This window comes from Argopecten irradians, chromosome 16, assembly GCF_041381155.1.
Source record: "Argopecten irradians isolate NY chromosome 16, Ai_NY, whole genome shotgun sequence".
In the NCBI taxonomy this organism is placed as follows: Eukaryota; Metazoa; Mollusca; class Bivalvia; order Pectinida; family Pectinidae; genus Argopecten; species Argopecten irradians.
In genome coordinates this window covers 15,869,612-15,881,179 of record NC_091149.1, presented here as the reverse complement: position 1 = coordinate 15,881,179, position 11,568 = coordinate 15,869,612, and the positions used below count along the sequence as shown (strand labels likewise).

At 33.1% G+C, this 11,568-nt stretch overlaps 1 protein-coding gene across 1 annotated transcript in view; it reads left to right on the top strand.

Annotated features, from left to right (window-relative positions):
* The first annotated feature begins 3,040 nt into the window (after positions 1-3,040).
* LOC138310332 (A disintegrin and metalloproteinase with thrombospondin motifs 6-like) overlaps positions 3,041-11,568 on the top strand; it is a 30,120-nt gene continuing 21,592 nt past the window's right edge. The window contains exons 1-5 of the mRNA XM_069251500.1: positions 3,041-3,448; positions 4,962-5,173; positions 7,352-7,429; positions 7,804-7,972; positions 11,241-11,373. Of these exons, the coding sequence (XP_069107601.1) occupies positions 3,340-3,448; positions 4,962-5,173; positions 7,352-7,429; positions 7,804-7,972; positions 11,241-11,373 (701 nt within the window). The 5' untranslated portion in view covers positions 3,041-3,339. The remainder of the gene's footprint in view (positions 3,449-4,961; positions 5,174-7,351; positions 7,430-7,803; positions 7,973-11,240; positions 11,374-11,568) is intronic.

Here is an 11,568-nt window from a genome sequence, read left to right as displayed (position 1 = left end):
TATTGTGTGGCCTCACAATAATATTTTGTTCCCTCACAATAAGATTGTGTTCCCTCGCAATAAGATTGTGTGGCCTCACAATAATATTGTGTTCCCTCACAATAAGATTGTGTTCCCTCGCAATAAGATTGTGTGGCCTCACAATAATATTTTGTTCCCTCACAATAATATTGTGTGGCCTCACAACAATATTGTGTTCCCTCACAATAATTATTGTGTTCCCTCACAATAGTATTGTGTGGCCTCACAATGTTATTGTGAGGGAACACAATAAATATATTTTTGGTGTGGCGCCAGACGGCTTCCGTAGTGGGTTTTTTCTTTGCTTTCTTTGTTTATTTTACGGATTTATTTTAAAATGGTGGATAACCATAGAACGACATACATTGAAAAAAAATGGCAATAAAACATAAAACGTCGGAGTATGGGACTCGGGTTTTACAACATTTTGTGTCCCTCGCTTGTCGTCTAAGAGTGCATTAATATGAAGAATCGGGATATTATACTGTCGGGATCACAAAATCGTGTATACAACCCTCGGCAAAGTACCCTTTTTCAAAATTTCGTTATTTTCACAGATGGTCAACATACATGTGTATTGGAAATGCCCTTTAACCCACAAAAAACAACAAAAAACAAACAAACAAAAACCGTGCCTGCAAATCAATTCTACATACATGAAAATTGCGAAATATTTTCAACGCAAATCCCGTTGTTTGCATCTTTTAAAGTAAGCACAGCCTATTGCTAAATAAATATTAAAGATGCTTCACCGCCGAACTAGCATAAACGATACTCATCATTTGAACAACAATTGGTGTTTAATCGTATATATGTGTGTCTAATTAACACAAAAATAATATAAAATAACTTCATTTTGCTTTTGCTTCATTTTGCATGACCATAGCTGTTAATAGGACGTTAATTAATAAAACAAACAAACAAACAAACAAAGCTTTTGGTGCATGCGCAGTCAGTACTTCATTTTATATAGGGCATAGTGTCATGGAATTTTTCGGGATGCTATTTATTGTTTTTAATATTTTTATCTTGAACTAAAATAAGAAGGTCAGAAGGACTTTTCAATGGTGGTAATGGTGTAAATAAAGTAACTTTTGTAAATAAAGAAAAATATTTAATCGTCTGCTCCTGTTTTTGATAGAGAATTAGTACCATTTGTCGGCGGTGGAGCATCTTTAAAAACGACAACTGTATGTATGCTTTATTTTTTTCCCCAATTTGTAAAAGCTAGGAAGCAAACAATTTAAAAACATGTTTTAATAATTAAATTGTCTCATTTGACGAGAGGTATTTTGAACGATTTACTTTTCTTAATGAAATTCTATACAACAAACTGCTTTATCACCGACTCAATTTTTAAACATACGTGTGTATTAAGAATTATTTGCCATGGAAATATTGTTAATCATTCACTTATTGTCGGTATGCAACAGTATGGCAATGCATGTGTTACCTAGTGCTGTTGTATGCGGCAGAAATGTGTGCAGTAATCTCCCTATTTGAAACCTCATATCATTTGGCTTTGTCTGTTATCGAACAATAATGCACAGTTACTGATCACTTAATGTTGTTGTTTTTAATGTCGACATTTTAAAATACAGATTCAGGTATCAAATCCTTTGTTCATACATGTAGGTACACCGGGAACAGTCAAACCGATGGCATCGTAGTATAGAAGCATTAGAGAACTTTTATTTGCCTTCGGTCTCAAGCAACATTCTCTACCCTGTTCCTGTGGTTGATGGTTTGACTAGTACTAATGGAAATCTAGATGTGGCGTGGACATAGAGAAAAAGTCGTTCAGTTAGTTTTATCTCACATTGAAGTTGTTGTTCTATTGAATTGGATGACATTGTTGTATTAATATACATGTAACATTTAAAATATTTATCAAGATTTTAATTAAGAAAACTGAACATTTCAGGCGATGATAATGACTACTTGTGTAAGAAAAAAGCGAAACTGATTACATCTGATTTTTGTTACCTTTTATTGTAACAGTGATAGAATTATTGTTAGATAAGAGTAATGACTTGATAAGCATTTCTACTAAATTGATAAAAGGGTTTACCTGGATGTTGGCTTTAATTCTCTTTTAGTTTCTTCCATCCAATCTGTTCCACACTGCATTTATATCATCTTAAAGATGAGGAAGTCAAACACTGATCAGATTTTTCCTCAAGAATTTCCATGCATGCTGAGCCAGGCCTTCATGTCTACGGCGAGTTGTATGAAAAATTTTAAGGATTGTAATTGCCTTAACTTACTTAGTTCTCAATGACAAAATGTTTTATTGAATAGGAGACAATATAATAAAGAGTTGCACTTTTTAAACAAACTGGCAGTTTCCAGTTATATTCTATTTGTAATTAAAATAAGGTGTTTGACTTATGGTTATTTTTTTAGATTAGGAATTTAGTTTGGTATCTTCTTTCAAATTATAACAAAAACAAATGTATTGATTTTTTCTGATGATGGTTTTATGCCAATTGTTGTGTACGGTATACATATCCTTTAAACATGAAACATTATCTGTAACAATACATGTTATTTTCTCAGTTTTGTTATTGTTTTTTTTTTCATTTCCCATATCGTTTTTAATCACATATTATGGAAAGGAATATATAGTATAGGTCTCGCGTGTTGTATGATACAATTGTTGATAACTTCATTCCAATATTTGCCGCTGTACGCAAGTCAACTTCACGCATTGAATATTATATATGTCTCATATCAAACAGGAGTCCCCGGCTAAATATAAAACGTTTAAGAATAATACCCGTGACGTCATTCACACATCATTGATTAGCAATAGACTCGTAACGACATTTGAATGATCATGTATGTAATATTAGAGAGCCACAGATGAACCCAACCAAATTACAACCTTTCGGAGAAAAAAAAATCTTATGATCTTATACACACGACCGTGTACACAAAGCAACACAGCTTTAAATACCCGGTTTAGAACTCGTTCAACTGGAACTGAAAGCCCTCCAATATATATATGCCTTTTCTATGTACATGTTCCCCATTAGCGTTTCTCTCACGCATTGGATGTCCAGGTACGATAATACATTATAGATTTAAGTGACACCAAGACTCGTCGGTACCATACATATTGTGGTTTGTACTGAAGGATATATTCTTTGTGGCAACACAGGATACCTTGTAATTGAATTAATTCTGCAAAACACGTTCATGTAACAATAGCGAGTCTTCAGGTGCAAAACAAAAGGTGACAGGGGGAATCCCATGAATAATTAATGCTAAAGACTTGGGTATATACTACAATATATGCTTTAAACGACAGCCAACATGGCACAACCAATACACCGGTATATCACAGTATTATTATTATTTGTAACTGGCTGTACACGAGTTTACCTACTTAAAATACAGGACAAATTTAAAGCTGAATTTAAAGGTAAGATTTGTAAAATATTTACATGGATACATCTCATGTCATTGTCTGTAAATGTTGTGTAATTGCCAGTAACTACTCCATCGATTTAGTAAACAATGGATATCTTTTATGAATTAAGCATACAATGTAGAAAAAACTATTTGTATGTGGAATAGGATTATGATAAATATTTGTGTTATATTTAAGATGTTTTACGGAAACTTTGATATTTGTCACAATTCTAAAAAGTATACATCCACTGTTACTGTAATTTCAATCGGTCATTATACTTCCCTGGTTCAGTTTGTAATGAAAATTCGGTATTCCATACTGAGTTATTACAAAGATAATATTGAATAAAGAACCATTTAGCACAAAAAACACACATCCTGATAATTTAAAATGAAAGAAGTAGGATTTTCCAAAAGCGAGTTCAGAACACAAATCTTCACATCAACTTTGACAGTACAAAGAAATATAGAGCGTTATCAAAATACTGTAAAATAGACGATCCAAAGTCTTGTTTAGGCGATTTTCGTTAATCATCATCATTTTAGTTTGACTTCACTGATATAATGTTAAGAGCAATATTGATATACCTAAAATCATCTGGAAAATATTTTAAATAGATACCCGAATTGTCGATGGCTAAGATTGTGGTAATAATGTTAGTTACCTACTTAACTTACTGAATTATATCTATTTGATTTTAGTTGAGATATTAGCTCCTATAAGTAAATAATGTCATGCTAACTAAAGATTCAGTCAGGCAATGAAAGATATGCACTTTTCAGCAGATTCCTGTATGATATTTCCGTGATCTGATAGTATCACGATGTGAAAAATAGTCCATGTATAAACCTCATTGTATTTTAATAAAACTTACCGGTAGCAGATACCATATTATTGGGTTTTATAACCTTACTCAGCAGTGTAAGGACAAACAGAAATGTAAAAAAAAATGAAGTATTTTTTGGACAATATGGTTATCGACATTTATCCGAAGATTATATCCATTTATTATACATTTGCCCCCCTCCCCCGTTATCATGTTTTTTGTCCAAATGATATTTTGTAACTGGCTTAACGTCACTTGTGTCCAATGACCATTTAAAGTTATTCATGGTGCTAATGGAGTGAAACAGTACTCGGATAGTGTTGATAAAATGCTACTTGTGTTCTGAGACTGATGATAATAACACACATGCACATCTGACTATTGTGTTCGTTTATAATAGATACCATCAAACTCGTTTTCAAAACCTTTCTAAACATATTTAATTAAATCCAATATGACAAAGAAAAGTCGTTTAAAATCACGAAGTCATTTTCTAAAATTTAAATATTTCTGTTTCCATGAAAGGATTAGGCTTAATAAGTATGCAAGAGGCTGTATTGGCCTTATTACGTTTACTATCATTGTGAGAAGTATACAACATACAAAACATATAACTACTTTTACAAAACGATTGTATACATGAATATGCATTGATGTAATAAATAATTATTTTGTTTTTCGATTATTTTTGAACAGAATATGTAGACATCGAAATAGAAAACAATGGCCGATATAGACGATCGCCAGAAGATAGGAGTCCATATCCTCGGAATTTCGGTGTTAGGTTCATAGCCTATAATGATGAAGTCAGTTTACCCCTGACACGAAATGATGATGTCGATCTAAATGTGCCCATTTACGTTAACCAAAATGGTGACGTCATCAAGGATTCCGTTCCAGTTCTGCAAGTACGTTCATATCTCTTGCAATGGTAACTATTTTGTTTCGTAAACCTATAAAATTCTAGTCATAGACTCTTAAGAAAAGTCAGCATATTAATTAGTAGTCCAGTTCGACCACGAGATTACTACTATAATCGTTAGCTATGTTTGTTCCTCTACTAATGCATTGAACCTATATTTTTGAAACTTTAAACAGGAACAAAAATAAGAAATAAAAATTGGCCGTGTTACAACTCTAAATAACTATACAAAAATGCTTGATATTTGTAGGTGAAGGCGAAAATTAATTATATACAACAAAATCATTACAAATGAAATAGGAATCGCGACAGTTTATAAGATTCAGTAATTTTAACATTCGAGTTTTATCTGTTAAACCCAGTGATTATACACATGTAACTTAACCCCGATATCGCAGACGCCATTATTTCAAATGACAAGATAATATCATATATAGTTATGTCGTATTACGTGTGCCAGTACGATCATAGCCCGACTGTTATAATTATATTCTTAGGTAACGTCGCTTCTAACACTGGTCTGCAATATAATTCATTCAAATCCAATGCACAAAGAAGACTAAAAGCCCTTGTGCAGTAAGAGCAAGCTACCTTTGGCGTTTTGATATAACCATGATAAACCATTGTGTATGTCCCTAAAGGAATTTGTATAATGGTTGATTACACAATGAGTAAACTGCATATATATGCAATGGTGGTAGCTCACCTCGGTAATATTGGGCATGTTTTTAAGTTGATTGATTGGTTGAGCATAACGTCTTATTAACATGCAAGGTCATTTAGGGACGACATCCCACGTATGCAATGAGGATATTATTTTTTTCAAAATTAGGTCAGGAGCTGTAATGAAAGTTATTCAATCATAAACGGCATACATTCGAAAAAAAATACTTTGGTTTAATCATTTTAACGTCCTATTAACAGCTAGTGTCATATAAGGACGTGCCAGGTTTGTTAATAGAGCAAAGCCGGAGTACCCGGAGAAAAATAACTGACCAGCGGTCAGTACCTGGCAAAAAAACATACGTATTTCTGAAATGCATATTTAGGTCACATATAAAAAAGATATGTATATGTATAAGAAATACGAATATGTAAAATATAATGGAGACTACAGGGTAAATACACTTTATGGGATATTTTGTCTGATGTGGGCAATGCTTAAGAATATGATTAAAAAAACCCACAAAAATAAGGTCAGGTGGTTGAAATATACAATTTAATATGTACGGTGATCTTAGAGTACGTACGTGTGCTTGTCACTACGTATTTCATATCACGTTTGACCTAGTTATCTGTTGACGTGATATACCCACCATCGGCTGAGAAGATTGAATTAGGAAAGTCTTTGTGAATCTAGATGTAAAAGTGCACAGAATTGTGGGCTGTAAGATACATACTGTATATACTGTCATCCATTTTCTCCATAAAGAAATGGAAATGGTTAGTATAATTAAATATTTCCATTCTACTTTCAGTTTCCCGTTTGATCTATGTTAAACCAGATGGGCAATATCACGCTATGAACTCCAATCTGGTCAAGCGTATGAATAGTTAACGTTTCCGCCGCGTCACGGACAGTGTATACAATATATACTTACGCCTATACATAACGGTCAAATAATTTAAAAAGTGGTTTTAAAGTTGTGTGGTCTATGAAATCTAATAGTATTATCATGCTTACAAAGTAGCATGTATTAAAAAATATCATCGCATAATTTTCATTTGTTCGCTTGTTTCAAACCGTTTTGTGTTGAACTATATTCAGAAGCTGATGATATGGCTGTTCCGTTTATTAAACTTGGTGACGTCAACACAAGCGCAAGCGGGAAAATTCAAAGGATATACATGTATAGTGTTGAATTTTAATAATCGTAATGGAAATATAAGTAATAAACTGTTACCAGATTGGACATACAGTTGATATGAAGCCCATCCGTCCGAAAGATAAATATTCATGCCGCCTTCCGGATGGGCTTCATATTAACTGTATGTCCAATCTGGTAACAGTTTATTGCTTAAATATTTCCATACTTGGTATTTGTTTATATGGCTATGAACAAATACCAGGTAAACATACTAAAACTATATATTATATAGTTTTAGTATGAATTGATATTTAGTAAAGTCAAATGTCAAATCTGTGTATTTTTGTTATTTACAGAATGCAGCATTTTATCAAAATCTCGCGAGAGGAGCGGCATTTATGGTAGAATTTAATGATTCGCATATAAATAATATAGTAAGTATGCTGAGTAATTTATCTCCCATTTCATCCCCGCCCTATATACATGCACGTTAAAAAATAACAACTTCCGAATATTTTAAAAACTTAGGAAAACGACTTACATTATTGTATTGAATAATGTATTTGTAGCATGCAAGGGATGCTACATTTGCTTGAATGTACACATTTTATATGTAACATTATCTTTGCATTAGCAATGCTGTGCTAAAATGATAGTTTACCAATAGTATCCTTTATATAAAAGTTATTGTGCTGATTGCGCAAATTCATCTTTGCAGATCCACTTTTGTAATGAGATTTCAACGCGTCAAAATAAGTGTTCGTTTGCAGTATAGATACTAAAATTTCTATTGTTCATTTTTTTTCAGTTTGGATCTTTACATTTACATAACGAAGAATACTTCCTTGAACAGACCAATCAAACAGAATCATTAGAGGAGCCAGCCAATCAAAGAAGACCTTTAAATCAACAGTCATCAGTATACAAATTGTATAAAACAAAACAGAAGAATTTGAAATATGACTACGTTTTAAAAGGTAAATGGTTTTGGTGATTTTTTATTGGTTCTCATCCACTTCTGTTTCCCTTCACTTCTCCTCTACTGTTCTTCGTGGTTTACATGTCAATTACTGTACAGTTTTATATCTGTTTGAACTGAAAATAAATTGATCTCCTTAGATATTTATATGTTATCGATAAATTACTGTAAACCAAGTTCTTTTCGCAGCGTCTTAATGTCGCGTTTTTATGCTCATCAACATGTTCACTGCGATTTAACTCACTTTAGCCTTCCTAATGCCTCTCTTGGCACCGTCTCACTTCTGGCCTTGAGTTCGGCGTTTGCCCCCGGGAGGAAGGCTCTAGGTTCTGTCCCCTGGCCGAGACACACTAAAGTCTATAAAAGTGGTAGTTTCTGCTCCTGCGTGGCGCTCAGCATTAAGGGAGTTGGACGACTGGTTTGCCAGTTGTCAGTATAATGTGACCGGGAGAGGTGTGCTGCTTGGTTTCTTCGGCGATATGTTTCAGTGATATAACACTATAAAAGGGCAACAGTTCCACTATACAAGAAGTCCAAAACACGCACCTCGAACTTCACACACTGCATACATGGGAGGCCGTCCTTATATGACCCTGGCTGTTAACAGGACGTTAAAATAATCAAACAAACAAATCACTGCGATTTACTTACGCGATTTACAGGTAAACCACTCTATTGTTCTTTTAGTTGAATCTTTTTCACGGTAATATATATTTTCCGTGAATTTTAATTCCCTGCTAAAATAAGCTGGTTACAGTATCTTCAATGTATCTTAAGTACATGTAAGACATATGTTTTATTTTACATTATTGAAAAAATCAACCCACGAAATATCATAGTCTCCCATTACACACAGAGATACACAACAAAAACATGAAATAAAGTTTGAAAAGTATTTGAGCTGTACATAAATGCTGATACAATTTTATATTAAAATACAAATCGATATTTACCAGTCTTTTCACAATTGAAAAATATCTTGGAATATTATACTTGTTGTAAATATATTTATGACCTGAAACTTTTTTTGCAATCTTCATACAAATACAGAAAGAATGTTATGCATCATTCTCAATACCAGTAGTGGCCCCTCCGTAAATACATGTACTAGATTTTGTATATAATGACAATGCGGAAGGACTTTGTTTAAGAATAGCACTGCTTCCATTACAATTATTGTACATGCATATCAATGAAGCTCTTAAAATGGTATACACACAATCAACTGTTCACTACATATAAGAGGAAAATATTCAGTTAATACACAGAGTATATCTAGTCTGTCTGCAATGTCTCCTGGCGTTTGACACAATAAACAGGCTATCATATTCCATACCGTATTGTATAGTTATTTAAATGCATTGACTGCATATGGAATTATAACAATGGGAACATAACATTAGTCTGACATTTGTTTTAAAAAAGTATTGCATGTAATGTACCGTTAAGGCAGGTGTGGACCAATGTATGGAGTACAGTATAAGTAAATGTGGTATTGAGATATTCTAAATTACAGGAAACGTGTACTAGTACCAAGTTTCATTGATATTTTATCAAAAACTGTCAAATTATGATTTCTTGGACAATTTTTACCGACAGATAATGGACGCAATGTACCATACCATACTAGTATTTATACCTCATGAAATAAAAGAAACTACGAAAACAATTCAATACAATGGAACGCTTTGACAAATGAGTTTAACAAGCACATGTATTTTAATTGTTACTCATGTGTTAAGTCAATTACATATCCATGAAAAAATGTGTTTTTCGGTGTTAAATTTTCAGGCAATTTAGTAGTTAACAACGTTAATAAAATGAATATATACACAGGCGACAATTGTGAAAAAATATTTAAATATGTTTACTTGAAAATGAAATGATTGTATCCTAAAACAGCAACACGTTTTACCCATGTTTCTTAGGTTTACATACATGCTTATCATATATTTGGTATGTGGTAATTAGACTTGAAGACAATATAATTGTCCATGGCATTTGATAGGCCACTGTTCGAACTTAAGTCTATTTTGAGGCGGAAGCAGTTTTAACAATCGCTGAAATATATTACCGCAAAAGTACAAATATACTGGACACGTTTTCCAAACATTGGAACGAAAATCCTCTTGCAAATATTTAAATACTTATTTTAAAACTAACGCATTCATGTAGTATGTCAATCACTGGGCATTGATTGCATGTACATTATATTTTCCATATCCCTAACTACATTTTCATCATATCTGATAAAGATCTGAATAAGGCAAAAATATCTGTTAAGGGTTACATTGGCAAAAAAAATAGGGTAGGAAGGTCGGTGTATTTTTTAATTGTCTTTCACTCTAAACAAATTGCCGGAACCGGAGTCTGAGATCGAAATCCTGACTGTTATTTTTTTCTTTTTCGTAGAAAAGTGGAAACAAAATCAGTGACGGGGATAAGAAATTAGGGTCGGTCGGGTAGCCCTAAACAGACATATATTTTTGGCCTAAGCAATATCCTTACGAATGATTGCAGGAAATGTTATATTGGATCTGTGTATTTGTTTGGCACATTTAAACAATACGATTTAGATCTAATAATAGCAACTGAACAAAGCGATCAGCCAGACAATACACATATATCCCTATAGTTGACTATATGATCTAAATGGGTTTTTTTATTTTTTTTTTGTATTTTGTGTAGGGTAATTGTGAATATTTGTAACCGTCCTTTATATGTTATTTCATTTGATCTCATTGTGTTCTGGTAAAGCGGCAGATCGCCTCGAATATTTGACAATATTACATTTGTATATCCACCCAGTTGGAATTTCTTTCCTGCCCCATATTTACTACTTCAAGTAATTTGTATCCTACAGACTTAAGGACCCAGCGTAATCTGGATTACATCTAATAATATTCCTTCTTTGACACAGAAACATATATTAGATATAATATGGAATAACCTTTGACCCATACTTGTATTTGCCAAGGTCATTTAAGGGCATACTCTCTGTATGCAATGCGTGATATTAAGCTACAAAACAAACAAATGTTTTCTCGACAATACCGCATTTGTATATGTAATAACGATATAAACAGGTCACAAAACATCATACTGTGTCATATATTATTAACAATGTATGAGAGTCCTAACTAAGGTTGCTATGACTACATGCGATATTAGATGCTATATTTTAACATAAACATATTACCATTCGATGACCTTATATGCTATAAATAATGCACGAGATTGATTCTTTTCTCGATTCTCTCAAACAGATGGCCAATCGGCGACGGAAGAAATGAGGCGAACGCTTGACCAGAACTTTGAAAGTCACGTAAGAAATAAAAGGGCGATAATTCCTTACAAGGTGGAGCTTCTGATTGTAACCGATTTCTCAGTTTACGAATAGTAAGTATGTAATGTCAAAGTAAATTTGATCACGTAAATGGGTTGTAATAAGTGCATTTCGCCCACATTACGCATTTGAGTTAACTTCCTATCGGGTAGATATCCGTTGTGACGTCATTATTTTGAGGGCGCAATTCACATCGTTTTCTTCGAAAAGTATGACGTTACGCTTGGAAACACATGACATCATAACTA